General features: G+C 42.0%; 2 protein-coding genes and 1 long non-coding RNA gene across 5 annotated transcripts in view; 1 reads left to right on the top strand and 2 right to left on the bottom strand.

The window, feature by feature from the left end:
- The window catches only part of LOC124194411, a 32,808-nt gene extending 21,174 nt beyond the window's left edge, over nt 1–11,634 (bottom strand). For both annotated transcript variants that reach the window (XR_006874781.1, XR_006874780.1), the window contains exons 1-3: nt 11,403–11,634; nt 11,050–11,165; nt 10,579–10,683 (exon numbers count right to left, since the gene is read on the bottom strand). This is a non-coding gene — a long non-coding RNA (uncharacterized LOC124194411). The remainder of the gene's footprint in view (nt 1–10,578; nt 10,684–11,049; nt 11,166–11,402) is intronic.
- A 9,338-nt stretch (nt 11,635–20,972) lies between these two features.
- Nucleotides 20,973–22,404, top strand: LOC124194409 (TD and POZ domain-containing protein 2-like). The gene is made up of 3 exons (XM_046588590.1): nt 20,973–21,178; nt 21,261–21,913; nt 21,982–22,404. Exons 2-3 carry the CDS (start codon nt 21,272–21,274, stop codon nt 22,102–22,104), a joined length of 765 nt encoding a protein of 254 aa, XP_046444546.1. The 5' UTR covers nt 20,973–21,178; nt 21,261–21,271; the 3' UTR covers nt 22,105–22,404.
- On the bottom strand, nt 22,299–26,615 carry LOC124194408 (FK506-binding protein 5-like). Of its 2 annotated transcripts, none has more exons than XM_046588587.1 (3): nt 26,338–26,615; nt 25,897–26,230; nt 22,299–25,160 (listed from the first exon to the last, which is right to left on the bottom strand). In XM_046588587.1, the coding sequence occupies exons 2-3, from the start codon at nt 26,054–26,056 to the stop codon at nt 23,548–23,550; spliced, it is 1,773 nt and encodes a 590-aa protein (XP_046444543.1). In that variant the 5' UTR covers nt 26,057–26,230; nt 26,338–26,615; the 3' UTR covers nt 22,299–23,547. The 2 variants fall into 2 exon arrangements, with proteins under 2 accessions (XP_046444543.1, XP_046444545.1); XM_046588589.1 differs by having other exon boundaries at nt 26,372–26,615.
- Nucleotides 26,616–27,487: the final 872 nt, after the last annotated feature.

Below are 27,487 nucleotides of genomic sequence, written 5' to 3'. Positions count from 1 at the left end.
TATTACCGCGTTAAGTTAAAGGGACCGTTTCTTTGTCTTGTTTTTTGTCGGTCTAAAAATATGTTTTTCCCCCGAATGCAACGCCCGGCAATGACAAGAAGTTTCTGACCGCATTTAGATGCCTATCCGCACGAATGTGTTGAGGGTGGTGTCTAGAAGTGCTATCCATCATGTTCAGTTCTTTGTTGCCATTAAGGCAGCGAGCCGTTTCACGTCAATATTTCGAACTACGTGGCGTCATTTACGACATGTGTCGGAGCCCTGATCAAGTATTTCATTGTACACGCAACTCGCCATACAAGAATGCGTTTATTCCTCACTCAAAGAATGTTCTATGGAATCTAACGACTGTGGTGTTCAATGTAGGACATTAGGTTCCTCACTAACGCTGACTCGGAACACACGGAAACAAAAGTTGATCCCCAACGTCAGCTTACACTCATCGAGACAAGTGTGTGAAAAAGGTTTGTAAGTTGACATTACAACTCTCGACGAGGAATAAAGTTGAAGGATAGACAAGATTTCAAGTCTTTGGATGTGAGTGTGCAGCTGGGAACTGGAGATCCGTTGAAATTTCCCAACAAACATCCCATCTTAATTCTCTCATTCAAAGCAAAAAGATCGGTGACAAAAAAAGTCCCCCTCGTGTTGAAATGGACGTTGTTTGAAAGGAAACGAGTGAAGTGGCGAATTCTACTTCGACTGTGACCCTCTTCTCTATGACTCTACAACCCTCGTTATTCCTCAAAGAGGACGAATAGCAACACAATCGAATACATGAATGGGGGGGGGGGACAAATAAAAAGACTTGTGCGGTTCAACACATCGTCAATGTTTTTCCGCTTCTTTCGGTTTTCATCATAGACGTGTCAAAACAAACAAGGTTCTTTTTCTCTATACCACGGGCTGTGCAAAAAAATTTGATTGGATCCTTCCAAATAAACTTGAAAAGAAAATCGAATTTTAGTGGTCAATGTCTTGTTTGTTTTGTTTTCAAAATGATTCTCAACCTGCTCTCGCATGTGTTGATGTGACGACGACACACGCAGCGATCCACGGGTGGTCTCTCGCTGTCAATAAAGACGACGCGTCTGACAGATGTTGTTTAGTGTCGAAACTGTATCGACGCAATTGACCTACTGAACTCGAATTTCTGCTTCATTTCCGACGACGCTGGCATTACATCCTACATCTATCCTCTTCTTCCTTCGAATTCTTGTTCTTTCTTCTGCTGGCCACGAATCGGGGCAGGTGTTTTCTCCCCTTCAATTGTCGAGTTGTCGACTATTGAACAACAATTCTATGCTCCGACTCAACATGGTGAAAAAGAACTTCTTTGCTCGTGGCATTACCACTACAAGTGTAAAAGCAAAGGTAAATATCAACCGATTTAAAATTTGTTAAGGGAAGTTTTTATGTGATAGCAATTCCACTGCGAAAGTAACGAAACATATTTAACCGAATAATTTAAGCAAATTGAGCTAGTGAGACGTTGAACCAAAAAGACAAAAAGCTGAAAATTCACATAAATGATGAATTATTTTCTCCAGATCGTTAGAAGATGGGTAGGATCCCAAACAGAAGTAAATGTAAAAATTCAAATGAATAAGAAAATAGAGAAGTTACATACGGTTATGTAATTATCACAACAGTACATGATTGGCCTCTTCACTATGTTGGTCTGTCCCGCATTTATCTAACAAAGAACTATCTTTTGAATGTTATAAAAAAGAAATTGTGGCAAACGGCACTGGAGCAGCTGATGTTTATCAGACACCGCACGCCGACATCGTCGCACCCACAGCAGTTAACACTTGGAGGAGGCCTAACTGCCGACAACTTTGTCACCGCCTCACCTCTGTGTCGCTTATTACGCCCGAATAAAAGGGACAAAGACCCGATGTCACCAAATAAACACGCAACGAGTTGACACCAAGATCACACAAGCCGCCGTACCACACAAACCCATGTGTCATGTCTTATGATTACATTCCCCCGCATTCCCTCCTCTTGTTTTTTTTTCTTAGCTTTTATATCCGACAGTTTGATGATCTCCCAAATCTGATTGGTATGTAATTAAGGGACAGAAAGGTGTGCCGCATTTTTTTATGGTTTTCAAACATCATCCTCACTGATCAGATGTTGGGCACTAAATCCTCGACTACAAAATGACTTGGGGTTTAGTGACGATCAAACATATTCTTTATTGCCGTTGTTTTCCATCTATTTTCTCGGCCATGATGGGTCAGCGAGGACTTGAGCGACGCGTGTTAGTATCCTTTAATGTAATCCCGAAATTAACACCTGTGTAAGACACCTGCAAAGTGCAGAATATGTTGACAAAACCTCTTTGCAAAAAAGATAAATAGAAGCTTTTAGAAATTCCAGATTTAGTTTTTCTTTCCAGTCGTGGAATCCTCCCAAAATGTTAAGTGACAAATCCTTTTCATCTCAGTTTTGTGTTGTTGTTACGTTCGAGGACTAAGATGAAAAAAAAAATAATAAAACGGCAGAAAACAGAAAACGGCAGCAACAGAAAAAAAAAGTCAATCACTCCAACAGAAAAAATATTTAAGTGAATCAAAATATCAACATGGACCGAAAAGAAAAGAGGAGGAACATGACGACTGGATGATGATGGCCTATCTTGTGGGTAGGTACCGGCAAAGAGAAGTTAGTTGTAGTTCCCATAATACCCGCCTCTGCTTCCTGGTGATCTTCTGATCTTTTGATTTCGTTTTTGCATATCGAAGAAAAATTCAAGGCTCTGCGATGGTGTGATGTAACACCAGGCGGAGTTCAATCCGCCTCTTTTCTCATCTTTTGTTTCTCTCGCTACGCCGACAATGAGAAGTGAAACAATTTTTCTGGCCAAAATGAGCAGCGGAGAAGGCAGGATCAAATCGGAAATAATCGAATGTATTAGAGTTTCGTAGGCGGGATTTCATTTATTCTAAGAAGATAAGAAAACCTGCACTGTCTTGCGTCAGGTCGATCAGGTGCCGCGCATGTACTCGGCCTCATCACGGCGATGTGGTAATGAGGTGTCCGTTGGAAGGAGGAGTTCCTCTCTCTTTTTTGTTTTGTAAGGAAAGAAAAAGTTAAGGACGCATCCGGTGACTCCGCCCCAACGCCCAAAAAGCTCCAGTCTAACCACGCCCGTGACCGCGGTCAGAACGAACCCATCTGCCCCGATTGCTTGCATGCAAATCGCTCGGACCGTCCCAATAGTCAGATTTAGTCTTTTTCTCTTCCATTCGTATTAGTTGGTTAGTTAAAACCAGAAGAAGATCCCGTTGGGAGTGTTCGCTCTTGTCGGCATCGGCCTCCTCTCTCCAAAATTCGTTTTTTTTTTCTTTCTTTCTTTTTCTTTTTTTGAATATTGCTGGGCGGTCTATTTAACACCTTCGAAAGACAAGTTACATTCGAAGAGAGCAATAGCCATACCCAGAGATGAACTTAAAGGGGGTGGATTCACCACCTCACATCTATCTCCTTTTCCCCTATCTGTTCAAGACCAAAAATGGACTGTATAATGCCACGATATACAAATCTAGGCTAGGAAAGTCAATGGGGGTAAGATGGAGGAGGCTGAGGGGAAAAGATCAACACATCCCAGTGGCTTATGGGTCAACCTTCTTTCCTATTTCTTTCTCTAAAGAAAAATCGAACTATCCAATTTTGAATTTAAGGCAATCGAATCAATCTACTTCTTCAAAATAGATGGAACGTTTCAAATGACGAAAAGTGAAAAAAGCCCATTGCAGATTCTCACCACTTTTATTCATTTTCATTCGTATAAAATTTTCCCTTTGATTGGTCGATTGATACAAAGGGTCGGGCCACTCGCAGAGGCATTGGTCATCAATAACATTGGTGTAAAAAAGAATGACGTAAATAACGAAAGAAGAGAAAAAAAAGTTATAAAAAAGAGAATCGGCCAAGGACGGAAAAAAAATGCCGAAATAATTGCTTTTCACTAGATGGGAAGGAAAGAAAAGGGCAAAGGGAAAGAAAGAAATGAACCTCGAGCGAGGCAGCCACTTCCAGCCACCTCGAAAAAGAACCGAGGGAGTAAAAGATTCGAGTCAAAGTCAAGAGCATCGTGGTCAAGAGAAAAGATCGCTGCCCTCCTTCTTTCCTTCCTCATCACCAAACGCCAATGAGAAAGAGAATAGACACAACCACCCGCGGTTCATATTTGGCCAAACTGTTGACTATAGAAACCCACTCAAATGAAAATCTATCGCCAAAAAGAAGAAAAAACTCAAAAGGTGAACACCGACAGTTAATGGCCATTCCATTCTATTCTCCATCGCAAGTCTTAACAGTTATATACATACGCCGATCATTTAGGATTCGAACGAAAATTTGCCGATGAGTCGTAAATAACACCTTCGAGCGCGCGCGCGTGGCAGACTAACTGGTCCATTGCTGATGAGCATTCCCAAAAATAATTCCGCCGCAAAAGGTAAAAATGAAATTTGTGGAAGAAAATGAAAGGTTGAAGTGGAAACGTATAAAGCACATCTTCTTTAAGCAGATAAAAAACAGAAAATGAAATTCAAATCGAGAAAAGGGAAAATCACTTTCTCTTTCCCAATAAAAATTATCCGCTTACATGGCACGTATAAAGGGACGTGTAAGGTGACCGAGAAAACGATGATGGGCCTTTAATGCGGAAAGTGGAGTGGAACATTCCAACAATACGAGAGAAGGGAGGCATCTAACAGATCAGAGATTCGACCAGAAACTTTTATTTGAAAGAAAGCGATCAGCTGGACAATTCGATACGGCACCTTATTACCAGATCAACGCGACTCAAGACGTGCTGGCAAGAAATAGACAAGGAAAAGTACTGAAAACAAGCTGCTTTACGTTGATAGTTCCAACGAAACCAAAGCATACATGAACCGATTCCTTCAATGTTTAAATTCAAAATTGGTTGGTCAAATTTCGCTCCTCATATCGAAAGGAGAAGAGGGGGAAAAATAAAGAATTTAAGTTGATGATAGAGAATTAGAGATTTAGAGTTCAAGAGAATCTATTGTCTGCATGAAACAGCAAATACGATGAACAGAAACCTGCAGTTTGTCAAAGAACATTACATGTTATGTTCCAAAAGACAAAACCACTAACCAAACAATGGGGTAAGAGTATAAGAGGACCAAACCGTCAAAATGGCTCACTTCATCTCTCGTCTTCCTGACATTTAATTGCTAAATTGGCAGAGTTGTTTCATGCGCTTCGGGGTCTGTTTGTTAAAGTACAGGGAAAACAACAGCAATAGAAGATTGGCGCAAAAAGGGGAGGCAACCTGTCTGGGTCCATCAGGTTCAGGTCTCTGCGTGTTTTCCCTTTTGTAATGCGCCATCGGATGAGATAAGACAAAACAAAATGTACGAGAAGAGAGTTGGCAATAAGCACGCGATGCAACGCATGGCACCGACTGGTCAGTTCGCAAGCATCTGCCAATATTTATGTCTGTGCCGTACTTTTCTTGTCTGCTGAGTTCAGCCTCAACAGCAGCCTCTTTCCTTCTCTTGTCATATTGTCTCGCAAAATGTGCAATTGACTACAAAGTCGATTATTACTGGACAATCTGCAAACTTAACAGCCGTTCGCCGACAACCATCAGCAGAGATGCACAGTTCACTTGAGGAAAATAACGGTTCTTGGACCGAATAGCACAAGAGTTCATGATTCTCCGACATCTTTTGTCTGACGATTAAACCGCAACATTTTGAAATGATTTTCGGCTACACTAAAATTTACCGCAGACATTACACGAAAAGATGAAGCTCTCATTCTTCGTGATCTTACACGGTCGTCAACTTGGTCAGTTCAGTTAATTGAGTAGCAAAAAGAGCGAAATGACAAAGAAGAACAAAACCTCCTGGATAATAGTGTAAAAAGTACAGACAAAACAGAAGCAAACCAAAGTCGTAAATGCGCGAACCCCCGATGAGTTTTCGACCAGTTCGGCATCACCAAACTTTTTGAGATGGACAATTCCCCGAAAAAATGGCCAACAAAAGAAAACCATAAAAAGAAAAGAAAATTGGAATCAAAACAAAAGAAATTTCCTTCACTCCCCGTGTTGAATCACTTTCATACCTATTATCCACGCATCTTTCGGATTTCTTTAGCTTCTTTTTACTTGGCGGTTGTGCTGCGAAACGAATAGAAATAGGCCCTACGTATTCCTGTTTATACGTCAATTGATTGTGGGTTTACTTCAAGAAATTTCATCTAGAAATTCAACGAAATGTCGAAGGGCTACAGCGATGCCGCTAAAGTGATTCTTCTTTTGTTGTTGGTGTTTTTTTTTTATAGTTTATACAGAATTTTTCACTCCATCCCCTTTACTTTTATCCTTTCCTTCTCCGTTGACCCCCTTGTCTTATCAACTAATTAACCGAGAAGAGTTCAAGTCTCGATTCTTTCATTTCTCTGCAATGTGCGCGCGGTTTCTGCGTGAAATTACACAGCGCAGGAGGGTGATTGAAGTCGAATCGGTTTGATTACCGCGCCACTGCCGCCGCCGCCTATTCGGTGTGTTTGTGTGTTTTCGTGTGCCGTGTGTAAAGTACACCGCGCACAGAGAAGCCTGATGGTAGCTTCGCATGCAATCCCCCAGCCAACCCAAATCCTTTTCTTACTTCAAAACAAATTCATAAATCAAAGAGCAAGTTACGTAATAACCCAGGGTAGGAACAGAACAAATAACACACAATTCCTAACACGAAGATAATAAGGCGCATAAAGACTTTGCATTTTATAGCGATCGGATTGTTGCCGACTTGATTATTTCAAAAAGAAAAGTTCAGTGTAGGATCATCGACTTTTGATTAAATTTAACACGAAATGAACGTTGACCTCTCAAGACCCCGTTCATACCCAGTTAATTGAACATGTTGACCAGCTACGAGAAATCAAGTTGCACTCACTAACCAGATGGATCCTAGACTGTGAGATTCGGCCCCAGCCCGAGTCTTAAACTATATTGTTTTTCTTTTTTTTTTTTAATTATTGGGGCGTCATTGATTTGCTTCCAACGGGATTACAGCCAACCGGGTGGCTTATTCCCAAAAGTTCGTTTCGCCATCCCAGGAATTTTGAGATTGAGGAATAACCGGAGCGACCACGTATACATTGCAAGAGTGAAGTGTGTCGCTATTAAATTCTGGATGAGCCAACCCAAGAGTTGTACGTGAACAACTAGGCAAGTTTGATACACGACGTTTGTCCAAAAAAGGAATAAATGGGCAAGAAATATTCAAAAAATAAAATAAAAAACCAAGAGCAAACAAAACCGGAGACTCGACACTAATCTCAGAGGTAGGATGCGAGAAAAAGACACGGCAAAAGAAGCCCACACACCTCGACCCTAAAACAAAAACCGCCACACAGTGCCACAGTGAAGAGCTCAGGTCATTAGACAAATAAGACAAAGGCAAAACAATTATCGGCCTCTACCAGCCCAGCTCTTTTCTTTTTTTAGCTTTGCCCCATGACTGAAATCGCCTTATTCCAAAAGGATGAAGACCGCCTTATTTCACTCCTTGTTGGAGTCTCGTTAGTGCGTCAATGACTTCTTTTGTTTCACCAAAAACCCCGACTCCACTCAACTGCCTTTTTTAAAAGAGACGATTTGGCAAATCCTTTAATCGTCAATTTACGCAACCCTCGGCTGTTCAAATCGTGTTTGGTACATGCCATGTCCATTCAAAGCCAGCGGCTACGAATTGCGTAAGTTCCGGCCGAGACAACCCCCGACAATAATAGGCTCATTTTCATCTCATATCTCTGTGCATCTGCTGCTCAGTGTTCAAGTGAAAAGGAACGTACAGCACTCAGTAATCACGAGTCATTCCTTTTGCTCACAACCGAGTTTCCCCCCCCCCCAACTCCTCCCCGTGTCTGTTTCCTTCAGAATGTTTAAAGTTTGAATTATCTCAAGGGGGTGGCTTCTGGATAAGAAAGGGTAAGTAAATCACCGTGTCCGTGATGTGTTTTCCTCTTCAATTATGACGCGGATGAGACAATACCGGCACTCTAATATACATTAGATAATAACACGATTCTTTTAGCTTTATGGTGTTGACAAAACACGCAGAAGCCGTTCGTCTTCCAACAAATTGACGGTATACAAATCTTCCATTGCGTTTAACAAAAACTCCAACATCAACCTATAGAAAGCAAAGCGGAAAGTCAACGGACACCAATCCACAAGCCCATCCAGCAAACCAGCAGATTTGGATGTCTTGATGCAGAGTTGTGTTCACAGTAAAATCGAAAAACTCGAGAAAGACCCCACACGGAAGTCAAATAGAAGCCGACTCCATGTGATACGTGTACGAATACACCCAGTCCAACCAATTGTCCAACAGCTTCTTACCTTCGGCTTGGCCTCAGAAAAAAAAAATCCTAAGGAAATAGAAGCCGCTGTTTTTGGTGGGCGGAATTCATCAAGACAGAAATGGAGGCGACATCGAGCCAACGGCCAACCCATTGAACTCGTAAATCAACGCTCATAAATACCTCAGACGGTGGTGATGGTGTTCTCAACCTGAACATTAGCATAGCAAATAGACTACCGTCTCCATCTTTCCTCAAAAGAATCTCGATCTACCCTCGGAGTATCAGCAATTATTTCTACAGACAACTAATGTATGCATGTCTCATTTGGTGAGAACAAAAAAAAAAGTCCAAAATTAAAAAGAAGTAAAAGAGACCTGCTCTCCTGAACGTGGAAACGGAGTTAGGAACGTAATTTAAAGAACGGAACGACGAGACCAAATGGTCGACTTCAACCACAAAATATGGAGGACGCCCCAATGGAGACCAATAATCCATGCACAAAGGATAAAAATCAATTAAGTCAAAATACGTTTCAAACGAACAATAAAATGACTTTTTTTTCAAAAATTCTCAGTCAGTTCATTTTAATAATGTTATTCAAAAGTTTGGTAACCTAAATCCACGACCGAAAACAGAAAAATAATGAAAACGAAATGGAACGACTAGTAATTTTTGTTTAAATCTCTTTTGTAAAAAATTCAGGTTTCAACTTTCCTGTCGCAAAGGTAATACGATCTCATTTCGTCTGAGAAAAGACGAACGAAAACTATATGGACCATTTGGGGGGGGGAGAGTCTTTCAGATAATTTACCTGGAAGGGGAAAGGGTGGACTTGATCAAGAAAAAAAAGAAAAGACGCGGATGAAACTTGGAATAGTTTGTCTGAATTCAAATAAAAAGGAACGCGCAAGACGTTGGTCTAGTCGTCTCCTCTTACACAACACGGTCGTTGTGTCGTCAGACCTAAATGTTGATGGCTGGGGCTCTTCACGGGGAATATCTCCTCATGGCGAGGTCTCAAAAATTTAAAATCTGGTTTCGAGTGAAGAACTGCCGTGAACATTTTTTTTAGAACGAAATCCTGTTTCAACGAGAGCACGAGTTGTTTATGCCTTATCATATATGAATGGGTCTTTAAAAGCCTTGGATCATCATTTCGTGTCGTGACTGAGGAAAACAGATAGTGAGGATTCTCCCCTCAACCGCAGACCACAAGACTCACCTCTCCCTGATAGACTTGTCAACACCACGGAGTAGTTAGGTGCAGGAAACCAGATAACTAAGGTGGCATTGGTAAACTGGTAGCACATGCCAGGTGGATTCTCTGGGGGGTATGAATGGAACAAACATGTGCCCCTCTCCATTATCAGTCGATTTTTTTCTTTCTTTCTTTCACTTTTTCCATAAATGTTCGAGTTTCACATAATGTGCACCTCTCCCTTTCTTCTCGCTCTCTCTAAGTGGATAATTGCTGATGGCACTCGCTGCTAGTGCTGCTGACTTGTCTCGTCGCGAGAAGAAAAGAATAAATTATAAAGAACTGGCGCATATTGGGCACAAAAGAGGATACAGCAGACTCACTATAAGGTGAGTCTATCAGGTGAAGTGAGCAAGAGGGGGGGAAGGGCGAAATGGACTCGAACATGAAAAGGTCAGCCGTTGTTGATGGGTGATCACCAGAACACCTACAAGTGGAGTCAGACACTTGACTATCCGGTAGTGAATAGATTTCAAATGGGTGTCCAATTGTCCATTCTTCTTCTTCCGATTCCACTCAATGGAGTAAAGTGCACCGGCACATCGCCATGAAACTTCTTTAGCTTTAAGCCGCTTATCAAGTCTGGTGAACAATAGACAAATTTATCGACCTGCCTTTTTTCTATTTAACCTTTTAAAACTTGCTCCCAGTGTTTGAGCCCATTCACTGATCTATTTAAGCGTCACTACTGATTAACTTACTCGACTGAATGATTTGACGGTAGTCAGAGACAGTCGCAGCCCACCCTGACTCCATTCTACTTCCGGCTGGTCGCTACCTTAATGCCTATACTTCTTTCAAGTAAAATATAACAACAAATTGGCAAAGTTTTAAACAACACTGCAAAATTTGCCTATAAGTACATAGCAACTTAAACCTGTTTCAGATCATATTAAAAGTGTAAAGATAGGGCTCTCCCTTTGATCTCACATTAAAATTGTGTTTGGTGTTCTTACCTTCTTTTATTCCGGGCTTGTCCCTTTCAGTACGATGGGGTTGAAAAACAATTTTTCGAGATGATATTTGTCCAATGTACACTTTCGTTATGGTGATATTTCAGCCTAAATAGAAACAAAATTTATATTAAGATGTGTGCAACAATGTAATAATTTATCCTACAATCTATCTACAATTTATCTACGACTTAAGAAATTATGGTCAAATCACTTAATAAGAATGCAATCAAGAGAGGGGAAATTGGCTGATAGAAAGTGATGGCCACTGGCCAGCAGATAATAGCACAAAAAACGATCAGATAAAAACTCGTTGGTGACGCAAGAAACTAAGAGGTTCAACAACAATCAAAAAGGAAAGTTTTGCCAAATTGATAATGTAGTTAGTAGCTTCAAATACCTTGACATCATGTCAAAGTAGTCGATGCAGGGCTCCCATTTGATTCTACATTAGATTAAGTATATGCTGATTACCTTGATCACCTCTGAGCCTGTTGCCACATTCAGTCTGATGAGGTGGAACACTGTTTCCGAGGTGATAATTGTTCAGGTACATTTCCAGTAGAGGTGATGCATGAGCGTGCATGAGCCTGAATGAAAGAACAAAACATAGGCATTTTTTAGGAATATGAAAACTTGGACTTAGACGTGATGCAAAGATTTATGAACATGTGCATTATAATCTTGCTGATTCTTTAATATAAATAAGTTGTGAATAGACATTTTCAACCAACGGTATGCCCAACCAACAAAAACAACTGGCACTTTTTTCCTTGACTAACTCAAGTATCAACGTGAGAAACATCCATCGTCATAAATTTGCTTACTTTAGACACCATGCTTGAAAGCTTTCTTCATCAATCCACACGTCAACATCTCAATGTTAATGTCTCGCTTTCGCCCATTTATACCACGTTATTATGATTTACCACTGTTCACTATAAAGTTAAAGTTAAATTCAGTTATTCAATCTGAAGATCAACCAATTCACAATTTCACATGTACCAAAACAACAAGTTGGCTTCCTCCACGACAATGGCTGGTGACAATGACAAACAAAGCGCCATTCGCACACTTTTTTATAATTATGCAAATTTATCACGTGACGACTTTCGTCTGATTACACTGTTGCTAAGTTGTACAAAATAATTTCTTCACAGATTTTTATTTTCAACAAAAAAAAATATAATTCATGTAAAATTAAGTAAAATTATTATTTTAATTAAATAAATTTTAAAATTTTATTTTTTATTGAAATTGCATTAGTTTACATCATTTGCCGTACGATTTAAATTTAATCTAACTGATTTTTAAGAAAGAGATTGTTTTTTCTCTCTTCAAAAAGTAAAAGGGTTAGATGAGATGGAGCTAGAAAAGAGTCAAGCAACAACGCCCCTGAAAATAAAAATCAGCCCAAAATATCGTATGGAAGAAGAGTATCCGCTTATTCGATTCCGGTGGTCCGGAGTGGGCTGGATAGTCCACAACGGCGATAATAAGTCGAGAGCCGTGTCGTCTCTATTTTCCATCTTTATGTTTTCCTCTAGGCTTTTGTTTCTCTTCTCCCATTTTTCTCAAATTCTTTTCTTATCATAATAATTTTTTGTAGGTTGGTTGGCGCTTCGGCTCGACTCACACTTCGTGGGCTACCGGTTATGAAAACCCCCCAGTCTGAAGAAAATGAAATATCTGCTTCTGTGTAAAAAAGATAAAACGCTCAAGTGATGGGGGAAGGTGAAGACCCTGTTGCTTGACGTGTCAAGGCGCAACGCCTCACAAAGACAAGTGGTAATGAACACTGACAGCGCCATCCGGACGATAAAACACGGACAATCTTATCCTGCCAAGTTTTCATTTTTGAATACGGAAGGTGAGCAGATATTGTAGAAGCCCCCCACGCAGCCACGCCCAACTCGGGAGACGAGAACACGAGCCTTCGCCGTCGAAAAATGTCGCCAGATTCCACTCAACGACTAGACGAAACACAATCCCGCAAACTTTTATTTGGTCCTTGTGTTCGTTTCTAAGGCACATCAAATCATTCAACTGGATCGCCTCGGTTGGAAATTCCCAAATCTTAAATGAGCGTGAAATTTCCCGTCCCGTCAGAAATTCAGGAAAATTTCGGACAAATTCCAGTTCATTCTCGTCGATGTTGGTTATATTTATCAGGCGATTCTTTTAAATTTATAGACAAGTCAAAGTATCGATATCGAATGGCTATCATGACGGAGTTGCATAGGTCGCGATCATATCTGGATCATCGATGCATGTACCAATTTGACATGGATGACCACCAGACAGAAATTTCCAATTTGGGATGCCCAGTTGAAGGCAAAAGTGAACTACATGGACATGGAGGGAGCAGCAATTTGATCCTCGATCTATATCATGAAATAGCTTCTATGGCATCTTTTGTTTTGTTGTCCTCGTCTCAATAGTCAACTGGGCGCAGGGAAACTGGAAGACGACGGGAAAAGAAGAAGAAGGAGGGACGAAAACTGTCAGGTCGAATGAACCGCAAGTTCAGTGACAAGTGAAGCGCATCTTTGCCATGAAACCAAACCAAGTCGACCCCCGTCGACCCCCTCTCTTCTTCCTTCTACCTCGTCTTCTTATATATTTACTTATAGGCGCTTATAGGACGGTGGTAGTAAGTATGGCAGTAGTCTACATTCCAACCTGTTATACTTTCTCTCTCTCTCTCATTTTGTGAGTTTGATTTCGTTTCTTGTTGTTTTCTTATTCTCTCGAGAAGACAACACACGATATGCCCAGCTCGTCATAAGAATAGGAACAAGGCGAATGAATTTTGTTATAGAAGAGGAAAAGGGGGAGACTGTCCCCCTCTTCTCGATTCAGCTCAACTCTCAGCCCATCCAGGTCATATCCCCCCCCCTCTAAATTCGTTGTTTAAGTAAACAAGAAGCAGCACGAGTGGGCACTTGTCGTCATCACCCTACACAATATACTGCGCACCAATATCGGCAGCTTTTCGTTATGAATCCTCTGTACTGCTTTGGCCTGTCTTGGTTATTATTACGTTCCCTTTTTGGGTCGATTTCGATTGCGGGTGCTTGTTATAAGTTGACCGTTGACCTGGCTTCTTCTTTCTTCTGATTGCCGGGTACTTGTCAGTCACTTGGGAGGAACCAACCATCCAATTGAAAGTTGTCAGAGCCTTCCATGATGAGAGATATGAGACAAAGAGATCTTTTGCCTATTCCATTGGTTCCCAAGACCAGATTTTCTTTCTTCTCTATCATTTCCCCTTTGTTTTTGTGGCTGATGTTGTTGTTGAACAGTTTGAATGGCCAACAGCCCAGCGGGGACGTTTCGTGCAGCGCTCCGGAGTTCAACATAATCTCTCCTGCATCTATCATAAAAATGAGACGGGGGAAGAAAAACCAAAAGAAAAACCACAACCGTCGAGCGCCACGATTCGTTGAGAGAAGAGACGAGACGAGAAAAGCAGCATGAGCCGAGAGAGAATGATGACGAAAAATTTCCTTTTTTCTATGTGTTCGTTTTCTTATTTGGTTGTGGTTTGACTGGAGACACGCAAGAAAAGTGAAGTAGCATCTTGGCCATCATTTATATGATGCATGTTGATGAATTTACCCTCAACAAGAGAAGCTAGAATAAAAGCATTATGAATACGATGGCCGGATTTTATTATACGTGAAGGGCTGGGTGGTGTATATAGGCCTATAGTTACTCTGATGACTGTTGTATGATAAATAAGGAGAGACTCATCCAGCGTTAGACACGAAAACATGAGAATATTATCATGTACTTGATACCTTTTTTTTCTAAAAGAAGAGATAAGATTCTTCTCGATTGCTTCGCCTCGTTCATTCATATGCTCCTCCGCTTTCTGACACGTTCGGCCAGGTATATAGTTCCCCCCCCCCCCCCCCCCCAATAGAGTCGTAACACAGTAGACGATTTTGTATTACATTAGACATATCCACAAAAAAAAAAGAAACAGTTTCTCGAGTTCTGGAAAAAGATTTTGAATCTATCCTATTCCTGCGCTCATTTGGCCTCTGGGCCGCCGAAGCCAAAGGGCCATCACAACCATCTGGTACTGCGCTGCCGTTACCATCTTTGGCGTGATGAATATGGTAGGTAGTTCTTGTGTAATATACGTCGAGTGCTGCTGCTGCTGCTGTAACGGCGGCAACCGCGACTCCTGGAAATGAAGCTAACAACAACACAATCACGAAATGCGCTTCCCCCCCTTTATGGGATCATGTCCGAAAAAGAGAAAAGAAAAGAAGATAAAATTCTTATTTTCAATTTCATGTAAGAGATGAGCTAGGGATTGAATAAAAGAAGATGATGCGGGACATAAAACGTTGTTGCTCATCGAGTCATAAATGAATTTCATCTCCAATTAGTCGGCGCCCCGTGTGTAACACTACTATTTAATAAATACCTGGTCCCCTGTTCGAAAAAGTTCTCATTGAACAACCTCATCCTTACATGAGGTGTAGGTCAAAAGCGGCCTATCGTTGCTGCTGCTGCTGCTGTGTCCTATTATATGGATGGCGGGGGCTTATATAAAAGCCCCTTCCAGAAAAATGAGGGGGACACCTGCTATGGTCATCTCATTAATCAGATGATATCCATTAAAACGGAAGAGTATTTCTTTACGGCATTCTATAGGCTACTCGTCCAGCGTCTATATAGCCCCAACGTACTATAGTACAGCGTACATGTTTTATAGTAGTAAAGTATGTGTAGGACTCTCTCAGGAGCGATGATGGAGAGTTGGAAAAGACCCCGCGCTTATTTTCTATACAATTATCCAGAGCATTCATTCCTTGTGTTCTTTTATAATGATTTTCTCCTTCTTTTCTCCTTTGGCTGCTCCTTACTAATAAACACCGTCAAAAGAGCGTCATCACTTTTGTCAGAGTTGATTCTCGGTGCGGAGAAATAAAGAGTTGAAAAGGAATGAAAGAAGGGAAGAAATCTATTGTGCATTGGTGCTGCTGCTGCTGCTGTGCGGTGGCCTCTTTACTCTCGTTAAATTAATGTAACTCCATGCCCAGTGGTGAGAAGTGTCGAGAATAAGACCAGCAGACCTGGCAGACCATTAGACATCAACATGGGCCGACAATTGCACTTGACTTGGCTGTGATTGCTCAAGTTTAATGGGAGCGAGACGGAGGGAAAAGCTCGGCCCATTAGGGATCAACATTTTTCATTCGCCACGCTCCATTCAACATTTACCGGCTAAATCATTATCACTTTGAAAAATGTTGCGATTGTTAAAGTGAAAAGGAATTAAGAAAAGGGGTAGGTGTAGCCCCCAACGTTTAAATTCAAATTGCAGGCCTATAACATTATTAAATCATTAACTGCATTGCGCTCCGGTGGCGCTGGATGGATTTCTTATATATATTAGGCGATTCTTACAGAAAGCGGAGCATCTCTGATTTTCTAAAGCAAAAGTTTACAGACACGGGAGGCCACACAGTGCGATTGCGGTTTTCAAGACGAGAGGGAACAGCTGCGTTTGTTTGCAAGTGCCAATTATGGGCGTCGGATCGACACGCGCTCATCGGCTCCTTTCAGGCCAATTGCCATTGGTGTACCAGTGCTGAGAGGGTCTGTATAATAACAGTTGGATTCTAAGAGGAGGAATAAAGATGTTGGCGGTAGGAGGGCGAAAGAGGAGCACAACAGACAATATGCAAATATTTTCAGTTTGCTGATCCTATGGTGCCGTACTCTTTCAATACACTCGCAGCTATTTCCTATTGTGCCCTGGCGCTACTGTTTCTCCCTTCAGTCTCCGTCTTCTTCCATCGGATGAAAACGTTAAGTTAATCACAGGTTCAATTATGGCGGCGATCGGCAAATGAAGGCCACACAAATATTATTCATCCGTCGAAATGCAACCGTGAAAAGGAGAAAATTCAATAGGCAAAATTAACGAAATCGACTGCTGGACCGTCTGCTGTTGCCGATGAGAACGACGGCGCCAGTGCCGATGAGAAATCGCCGTAATTCAACACGTAATTGAAGCTATTACTTGCCTCTTTCGAATATAATAAATAAGTAAGTAGACTGGAAAAGAACATTGAACACGAGAACTACAGATGTTAATCAAAGAGTTCAATTTACCCGCGAGCTGTTTTTTGTTTACGTTCCATGTGTGTTGCTGGTAACGACTAACGGGTCTGTACTTCTCCAGTATATTTGAATTTGATTCGTTTGTTGACCAGAATGGAATCGACTTGAAAATACAAAACAACAAAAACAACAACGGCTGTGCGCATATTTAATTTCTGTCTAAAACGCAGTCGTGATGATCCTGGCGAAGAAAATGTTTATTCATTGTGATGGGCAGGCGCAGGCGCTGGATGTATTTATTCGTCTTATGTACCAGCAGCAGCACTCCCCGCTGCTCCGATGAACGAACCGTCCGTCCGCAACTGCCAACTGGTCATCTCATTTTCGTGGGGGTTTCTTTTCAATTAAGTCGCAATCCTTCATGTTTCACCGTTTCCTCATCCAGGTCATGTCGGACAACACGTGTATGTTCCAGTTATTTTCCTTGTCGACCCCCGATGTAGAACAAAACCATCGGCACGTAAAGCACCGCCAGAAAAAACCCTTTAAAAAACCTTCACGTGTGCCATAAACACTTAAATGGCTAATGAGCCCCACACTGTCGTTACCTTTTCTCCCTAATTTTTTTTTTCTTTTTTAATTCAATTTCAAATTTTCACTTTTACGGGGATAATGAGGCAAGAAAGAAGGTCCAGGAATATAAAACCCGCGGTGCACCAACTCCACCGGATACAATTCCCATCCCAAGTGTTTTGAAGCTTTTTATTCTTCTTAAACAAAATCTTGAGGTGCTGTGGTGGCTGATGTAAACCGCAATTGGATTTCATGAAGGTCTTCCACTTAACCCGGTCACGAAACCGAACGCCATGCACCCCGATTATGTGGTGGCTGCAGCTTCCCGGCGGCAAGTTGGACGACGATACTCAACACGAGTCCTCTCAACAATTTTGTGAATATGATAACACAATTACATCGTCTTATTCAAATGACCCGAGAGCTCGTGTTGTTTTCCCTTTTTTTTCTCTCGCCGTTGGCGTGAACAACATCCGGCTGTTTGAAATGGCCATCGCGTGTCCCGAACGATAAACGGGCGACTATTAAAACCAGCACACCGACGATGGTAATCGTGACGATAATATTACCAACTGTATGCCGGGCTACTTATTTGGATAAAAGGGAACCAAACAATACAGCCGGCACTCTTTTATTCTCACCATTTGATGACTTCTTTTCAAATAAAGAGAAATTAATTAATTTAGGTGATTCGGAATTCAATTGGCAATTTCTCATTGGGTTCAAATTTTATTGAAAAATTGTAAATTTGTTGAAAACAATTTTGCAAAAGTCAACAGTGAAAATTAGAAAGGCAAACAGACCACACAAAAAGTGGCAAAGAGAGAAGCGGGAAATTCAAATCAATTGGAAAACGAACCGCAAGCCACACTTTAGTATTTTTGGATCTCTGTCATTATTTTGACCAGCCGCTTATAATAATCCACGAAATCCCCAAATCAAATAAACCGTGTCAAAAATTGTGGAGGTCCAACTCGGAGCACCGACTGATGAAATAGAAAAAACTGGAACAATTCGACTCGGCCGCATAATGAAAGGGCCCGTGTGCGAAATCTCTCACTCCTTTTCTTCTTTGTGTAAATGCAAAAGAGGATCAAAGTGCTCCACATTTGGTCGATCCTTCCATCCACACCTTGACAATCGAACCCGCGGACAGTGTCCGTTATCCACACAGACCAAGAGACTCGACCCTTTTGCTCCTCATTGTGATTTCGCTTGAAAAGTCTATATTTGGACAGGCGGGGAAAGGTCCTCGATGGATGATGAGGATGTGGAACGTGTGGGTGGGTGCCTGGGTGGCTAACTTCCCCCTTTTGCATGGATCCCATCGATCTTTTTCTCTTTGCCAATCGTCAATCTTCTCTTGCAGATCGTCTCGATGGGCCTGTGGCACAGCGGTCGACCTTTGAACAGAATGGGGTTGGCTGAATTTCTTCCTTTTCAAGTCAAGTGATGGCCAGAATGGGTTGTGCTGGGTAGACAACTGCACCACATACCACCCACAATGATATTTGTTTTCTGTTTTCTTTTGATTCAACATCTTTACACTTTGGGGCATCTCTTTTATTTTCTTTCCACTTCATTTCCGGAGCCAATTTTTGAAAGCGATACTCTTCCAAAGGAGAAAGGAAAGAAGAATCCTCAAAACGAAATGCCTTTTTTCATTCATTCGTTGGGTTTTATTTACGACGAGGTGCTATTATGTAGGCAACATTTTATCTTTTAAACGCAGGTTCATTTATTTTCCATCTGAATCCACCGTCCATTGAAAGAAAGAGAATCACAGTCCTCCTATCCTCCAGCCTATTGAAAGAAATCAGAAGATGGAAGGCCCATTCAAAGGAGTGAGGAACGAAGAGGAGCCAAGGGGCTCCGGTTAAACGGAATCGAACCAATAAATCCGTCCGACTTGTTGAGAAGTTGCTCTGCGCGCTTACAAGAAATAGAAAAGGTTCAATATAAACCTCTTTTGTTTTTCGTTGTTGCCAGTGAAGCAAACCCTTTGCGATACGTAATATAATTGTACGCGCGGTTCATCCACTTCCTGGATCAAAAGCAATACGAGGAGATGAGTTTAACATCGGCGTCGATTGATGCACTTCATTTCAACGTCAACATTTGGAAAGAGTTGAATGAGGGGGAAATAATATGAACAGCACAAAAATGAGATCGAAGAGTTATCATCAGTCGATCCGAATTTGAACCGTAACCGACCACCTGGAATTCTCAGGTCAACAAAAGATTAATCGATCCCCGTGTGATGTTCGCCACCACTAAACCAATTTCACTATATGCACAGGATAGTGTTGCATTTAATATTGCCACAGCTTAGCCCGGTATATAAACTATCCAGTTGGAAACCTTCAAGGCATATGGATTTCATTTAATCCTTTATTTGAGCAACAACATATGCGCATTAGTATCGGGCCATCATCTCCGACACATTCAAATTTTCTTCTTCGATCCGTGGCTATACATAGAACTTGTAACACAATCCTGTTCAAAAACCCATTGAAAATATTCTAAATGGTGGTCAATCAGTTGGTGGTCACGGTGTTGATAAGGCGACGTTAATTGGTGCGACAGCCTGCAGCCAGCTTCACCTTGAAAGAAGAAGCTCACATTGAGTAGTCTTCCTCTCTATCGCCTTCTTTCCAAGGGGATATTAGGTTATTAAAGGTGATCAAGCGAGAAATCGTGAGAAGAAGCCCTCCGAGCATTTAGAGAATAATCCAATAATTAGACCTACCATCGGATAACCAAAGTAAACGAACCTATATACTATACATGTTGTTTGCGCTATTGAAATTCGACCCGCACTACGCGACTGTAGTCTCATTATCCCACATAGAACCCACTCCACTTATTTACTTTGCGACCCAGAATTAGTTTATTCTTTAGCACTGGTGTGAGTTTAAAATGACGACAGGATTATTTTCGAAACACAAAAAACCTAAAGGTTTTTTCATCAACTTGACTGGATTTCCAGAAGATGGAAGCATGTGAAAGGAGCGGCGGCAAACATGAAATTTAGAAATCTCAACATCTCACATATTTTTGAATAAGGAATGAGAAGCGCTCTACAATCAATCACCTGACAGTACGAATAAATATTTACATTGCGCGCCTTTATCGTGTTTCGACAAGCCATAACCAAATGTCGATCCGAGTAAACAGAGTTCTGTATGCTAATTCATCTTAATAAAGAAAGAATAAACTACTAGAAACCGTGTTCTTATTTCCATTAATACGCCGCATATGCCGCTGATCTAAAAAAAAATTACATCTCATGAATTCAAATCAAATGTTTCACAATACCGTGAAAGACGTTATCTACTGGCTGTTTCCCCCCCCCCCCCCATTTAATTTTTAAAACGTCACATAACATATGGAAAGCTGCGAAAAAAAAACTCCATCAATAAAAATGCGTCTGTCGACAGAGTTACGATATCCACGATTATTCTGTGCATTTAAATTTCCATGTCATTATTCTAATTCGTGTTGGGGCAGTCGCGTTGCCGGCAAACTTATTGTCCCGTTTCCATTTTCCAAATTTTCCAAATTGCGGAAAGGTTATTGACACCAAATAAAAAAAAAGCCTTGCGGCAATCCAAGTGTTTTCATGACGTAATTGTGGATCGATCAGGATTCCCCAGTGAATAATAAGGAGGTAGGGTTCAGACACAAAAAAGAAGAAAAGAATCTCGGCTTCATTGGGCGCCATTTGCTTTTGTTGTCAACCTGTCACTTTCCCATTCATTGTCTCACCGTCGTCGCTCACAGCAGAGGCAAGTGTCGCTGTCTCACCTGTTGGATTGCGTTCACTTTCAGCCCACGTATTTGTTGGGTAACTCAGCGAATAGTTCCGAGTACTAACTGCAAACATTAGTACAATTAATTACCCTCTGAAACAGACAGCTGATTATTACACATCAAGGCCCAGGTATTTGATTAGATCAATGTTTAACTGAAACCCCAAATCAGTCCCTGCTGCCATTTCTGTGTCAAATTGTCGTCTGCTGCAGATTATTGAACGATGTCTATCATGTCGGAAGAAGCTGTCATTCGATGCGAGTGGACGATCAACGAGCGGCCGGAGAGGGGCGCCATCTGGATGTCGAATTTGGTGCCGTTTCACGCCGAGAATTGCTTCCGCTTCGGCCTGAAGCAGTCGTCTATGACGCTCTACTTCATCAACGTTTACCCGTGCAAGTCCGGCTTCAAGATCTCGCACGTCTACTTGATCGCGCCCGGCATTAACGGCGAGGAGATGACGCTGAGGACCGAGCCCAACGAGCCGGCCATTCAAATGTTCACCTATGTCCTCGACGGCTACTCGCACACCGATGTCCTGACGTCCTACAATTTCTACATCCACGTCGTCAAGACGGTGGATGACTACAGCTACCAGCCCGTCGACACTCTGATGGGCGGCCAGCTCTGGTCGGCGGCCAAAGAGGCGCTCTTCACCGATTTCGAGTTCCACCTCGGAGACCGGGTCTTTCCGGCCCACAAGGGCATCGTCGCCGCCCGCAGTTCCGTCTTCGCCGCCATGTTCAAAGCCGACATGGTCGAATCGCGGACGCAGAAGGTCGTCATCGAAGATATCGAGCCGTCCATCTTCGAGGAATTTCTCTACTTTCTCTACACTGGCCAATTGAAGCGATCGGCGGCTGATGTAACGTACCGTATACAATTAGACTTTTTTTTTTTAAATTTAATTAAATTTTCGAATTGAATGGAAAGATAAAGTTGCTGATGGCGGCAGACAAGTACAACGTGGAAACTTTGAAGAGCCTTTGCTTGACGGCCACAGCTAAGGATATGGATGCTGAACATTTATCTTCATTGGTGATGAAAATCGAATGAAGTCAAATGTTGCGTCATGCGTTCATCGATCCCCATCCAAACCTAACAGCTTTTCCACATAGATATCTATTATTATGTGAATTCATTTTGATTGTTTGTCATTTTGGTTTTTGTTGGAGTTTATACTTTGCCTATTCTTTTGTTGATGGTTATTTCTTGTTGCATCATTCATTGAATAACATGTATGGCTGGAATTTTGTTTTGGAAAGATTATGTATTTGAAGTACTGCACCATAAAAGATCACCGAATACCTAAAAATGTCTCCAAAATAAAAAACAAACAAAATCAAATCGTTGAAATTGGGAGTGAAAAATGTTTGACCTGTTTCCTAATATAGGCCATCATTATTAAGGGAGAAAAAATTTCAAAAAAGGTTTGTTTATGGAGGGTTGGGGGGGCAAATGTAAAAGGGGCACCAGCACGTCAAATCAAACTATATAATAGTATTTCATCGATATCGTTTCCACTAAACTATTAGATTTGTAACTCTCAAGCATACGATTTCGTTTGACTGAATTCTCTCCCCCCCAAATAATTCCAGTTATATAAAAACTGATGTACTGTATACTACCATTATTAACTCCCCCCTCCCATCACTGTGGATCACGCGACCCGAAAAACAAAATCACGCGTTCCTTCTTCTCTCCTCACATGTGTGTGAGCATTCCAAGGGGGTTTCAGTTTCGTTTCCAACCGGTTATTTCCCGATTGCGTTTTCGTTTGTGTCGTATTTCGTATACGATAGAAGTCGGATATCAGAATTTCGGAAAAAATCAAAATGTTGTGTAGGGCCTATAGTGGGTGTGACTGTCAAATGAAGAAACTGTTGGTTATAGAGAGATTTTTAGCCAGATGTGATCAACATACTACCGTGCACATATGTTCCGTGACATATATACTGAGCCACCAATTCAGCTCGGGATAGTCGAGCCAACGTTGGGTAATGTGAGAGTATACAGCCAGACAATATGGAAGACGCGATGATTTCTTTTCTTTTTTTTTTAGCATTGTAATCCAGTTTTCTATCGGCTCCCACAAAAGTTATAAATTTTTTAAAGATTTCTTAGATTAAAATTTTGTTTTGTTTTACCCCGATGTGATTTTTCGTTAAGGCGTCGATTCCGACCCGGACTACATTTCAAAAGAAAATTATTCCTGATAAAAATAAAATTTTATGAAAAACCACTTTAAAGTGACATTTGATAGACCGGAGAATTAGTTTTTAAGAAAATTTTTCAAATATTAGTTAAAATCAAAGTTTGTCGTGGCGCTACATTAATTATGGATTAGTAAATGACGATAGAAGTTACATAGACTGGCATACACTTGGTTCAATCACAATCGTGTCAAGGTTTTCATCGAGCTAACAGGCTCTTCCATTGATTCTCACACTTAGTTCATGGGAGGAGTTTGGTTTCACAAAAGGGATTTTATTTTCGCTGTTAATTTTTGACGGGTTCGGTCATCGGTGCGGATTTCTCCTCTGCCTTGTTAGCGGTCACGGCCGGCACCGCTACTTCCGCAGCCACTTTGATCGTTGACTCTTGAATGTTGGTTTCCTTTTTCGTCTCAACTGGCTTCTCTTCTTCTTCTTCTTCTTCGTCGTCTTCGTATTCTTCGTATTCCTCTTCTTCTTCTTCTTCCACCTTGGTTTCAGGTTTCTTGGTGATGATCGGAGCTTCCACGACTGCCGCCACTACGGGCGTTTTGACGATAATTTCTTCTTCTTCTTCCTCATCTTCGTATTCTTCTTCTTCTTCTTGTTTAGTTTCAGGTTCTTTTGCGGGAGTGACGACAGGAGCGGCTGCGCTCACCGTCACTTCGACTTTCTTCTCAGGCTCTTGTGTTTTAGCCACTTCCATTGCGGATGGAAGAATGACCATCTCTTCTTCTTCCTCTTCTTCTTCTTCCTCTTCTACCTCGACACTTTTCGGCTGTTCAGTCGGGCTAGATGCTTCAGTAATAGCAGCTGTGATGGCTGCGCTGGTGGCAACTTCTTTGATTTCTTCCGGAGCAGCTGAGCTTTGGATGACCACGTCTTCCTTGACTAAGACGGGCATCTCTTCTTTCTTAACAGGAGCAGCAACTTCAACGCTGGCTTCCACAACAGGTGAAGGGCTGAAGATAGTTTCTGCCTTGGCCACTGGAACGGGAGTCTCTTCTTCTTTAACTGGAGCGGCAATTTCCGCGCTGACAGCAGTCGAACTCTTGACGACATCTTCCTTGACGGGAATCTCTTCCGTCTTAACTGGAGCGGCAGCTTCTGTGGATGAAACAGCTTTCACGACAACCATTTCATCTTCTTCTTCTTCTTCTTCTTCCTCTTCTTCTTCTTCTTTCACCAATTCTCTTTCAGGTGTCTGTTCCGGTTGGACTGGCGACGCCATCGGAGATGCATCGATTATTTCTCTAGCAGCCAAGACTTGTTCGCTGAAAGTCGCCGGTTTGACTGGATAGCACAGTTCTTCGACTTCCTCTTCTTCTTCTTCTTCTTCTTCTTCAACTTGCACCGATTTTTCTAATTCTTTGACGGCTTCGACGATTTGGTTTTCAATTTGATCTTCAATGGCCGTCACAGCTTCGAAATGGACTTCCGGCTGGATGGGGACCACCGCCTCATCATGCGGGATTTTCGATTCAGCAATGCTCATGATCTCAGCTTCGGCAATGGCTTCACTGTGCTGGACGAGATTGGTGGCCACTTTGGCGACGGAAACCGTTTCGTCGCCGATCGGTTTTTTGTCTTCCTTCTTCACCTGGCCGACAGGTTGATCGGATTTGACGTTGGCAGACGGGGTCGGGCAGCGGCCAATCGACTGGGCCCGAGTGGCGGCCACCACGGGTTTCTCTTCGACCTGTCCAGCTGCCTTTTTGTTGAGTTCCGGTTTCCTTTGAGCGAAGAAAGTTGTCAGTACGGCGGCGGCCGTGCCGAACACGGCCCCAAGGCCGGCCGCCATGGCTCCGCTAATGCCCGAAACGCCAACAGAATGGAGAGCAGAAAAAAGACTCCCGCCGGAAACCTCCCACGAAGCAGCCAGCGATCCGGATGCGATCCCTGAATGTTGAAATAACGATCGTCAGTCTGACTCTCTTTTTCTTTTCGCGTCTGCAAAATTTGGTTGCCAAGCGCAAAGGGAAGGTTACGTCATCCCACAAGGCCAGGCGAAAAAATAAAACAAAATAAGCAAACAATTTGGCGCGACCTTCAATTTCTCACGCGCCCGTGAAAATGTTGGCGAAGCAAAAAAATAAAAAAACTATAAAATAAAAAGGATTTGCGATTATTGTGTCTTCCTTTAGCGGAGTTGTAATTCGAGATCTAGTACAAGTGGATACAGGGCAAAGAGCCAGTTTCCGTTCGTGACTCACTGACCGTATTTTATTATTGATTAACAATCAAGTGCTATTGCTGCTCACCGGTTCGTGTGTACTATATATAATACGTCAGATTCGTAAGAATTATTTCGGGCGATCAATAAAAGTCGCAGAAAGGAAAAAAATAGAATTTAGCTGCGAAAGAATTTCCCGACTTTCTATTACGTGGGCTGGCAGCAAACGAAAAAAACAGTACGGTCACACCAGATATTCTTTTCACACACATCCCTGCATTTTAACCGGTTAACTTTTCGGCTGTCATGCCCATGTATGGATGCCATGGCAACCGATTGACATCAGTTAACTCAAACGTGAGAGTCGACGCGTGTGCGTGTACAACACAATTCGGCTTTTATTCTACATCTCTGTTGCCAAGTTATGATATACTGTGGTATGTAGTCAAGAAAAGGTGGTACCTGTGCTGGTGAATCCCATGGCCGACAAGGCCACACCGGCCATCAACGGGGCAGCGAAACCGGCAGCCAATCCTACACCAACACCGATTACGGCACCGTGTATTTTTGTGTCCGCATCGGCGCCATCGCCTCCGGCACTCGACTTTGTGCTATTTCCCATATTGATTTGCGAATAAGTTTTGTTTTGTTTTTTTAAAATGAAAAATTCACGATTCGTTTCGGTTTCTCTTGTGGTGAAAATATCGTGAAGAATGAGACTCGGATCGGCGCTGAGGTCTGCTCGATAAATTTAGAAGCGATAGGAATGGTGGATGGTGCGGAAGTTCCCCTCCAGCTGAGCAGCAACGACGGGGGTGAAAAAGAAAAGAAATTTTTTTTTTTTTTTTTTTAGTTTCTGTTCAAGCCAAAAGTCTAGACGGCGTGAAAGTCTATAACGAATACCTAAAAATAGAAAATTCTCGAACGTCAGGCGCACCGGTTCATATAGACGTTACTGGCTAACTGGTGAAATTTTGACGATATTAAGTCGCTTTTATTTCGCTAGTGACACGATCGACGAAATGTGGCTGCTCCCCGTGTTGGCGACTCGGCGATTGATCCAAGCCGTTGGTGAACTAGAACTCTAAAAGTGATGGAAACCGAATGTACAGGACCGCCACTCGCTAAGACTTTTGCACGATGACAAGGCTACGGGACAACTGCACCGACAAAAGGGAAGAGAGATGACTCGGAAACTCCCAAAAGGCGGACAGAAGTCGCCCGTTCCGATCCACGTTCACAGATGTCTCCACCTTCCGGATTCGCATTTTTTTCTTATTTCTTTTTTTTAAAATGATTTTATTTTTATAAATAATAAGATATTTTTGGATGCTGAAAGAATTTTTATGGCGATCTGATGGGGCTGTGGCTAGCGTTGCGAGGAGCTACGGGGTCGCCCCGTGTTCAAACCGTCAGATATGGATGGAATTTATGCGCGTTAAACGTCATGACATAATCTTACAGTGTGTTGTGATTTATACAACGTGCCAAATGAAATTTGCAAGTATAACTCTCGCACCGATCATCAATATCGATCCGAGTTTAAGCTGAGCAGACAAATTATTATTTTAAAAATGTCCTTATCGTTCACAAATAATGGAAATTAATTTAATTGCAATTTCCGCAAAATCATTTGTTTTAATTGTGCGAAAAGTTCGAAAGAAGAGTCAGACTTGAGTCAAAGCACATACGAATCATTGCGGCGGACCGCTCTGACGTGAACCGCGAATGGTTTGACTCAAATTTCATCATTCGTCTTGGATTCGAACCTTCATCATCCCGTGTCCTAGTCAGCAACGCTAACCATTCGACCACAGAGACTGATATGTTAAATTTGCTTGACATAGTATATTTATGTGGGGCAAATCTTTTTAACTTCCTCATAGTTAAAAAGATAACTGTAATTTCTAGAATCAGACTTGAGTCAAAGCACATGCGAATCATTGCGAGGAACCCGCTCTGACGTGAACCGCGAATGGTTTGACCCAAATTTCATCATTCTTCTAGGAATCGAACCTTGTTTACGTCACTTGACAGATTGTCACTGTTTCCA

The sequence above is a fragment of the Daphnia pulex genome, chromosome 5, assembly GCF_021134715.1.
Source record: "Daphnia pulex isolate KAP4 chromosome 5, ASM2113471v1".
NCBI classification, from domain to species: Eukaryota; Metazoa; Arthropoda; class Branchiopoda; order Diplostraca; family Daphniidae; genus Daphnia; species Daphnia pulex.
The sequence above is the reverse complement of the archived record's forward strand: the minus strand, read 5'-3'. Positions and strand labels throughout refer to the sequence as shown.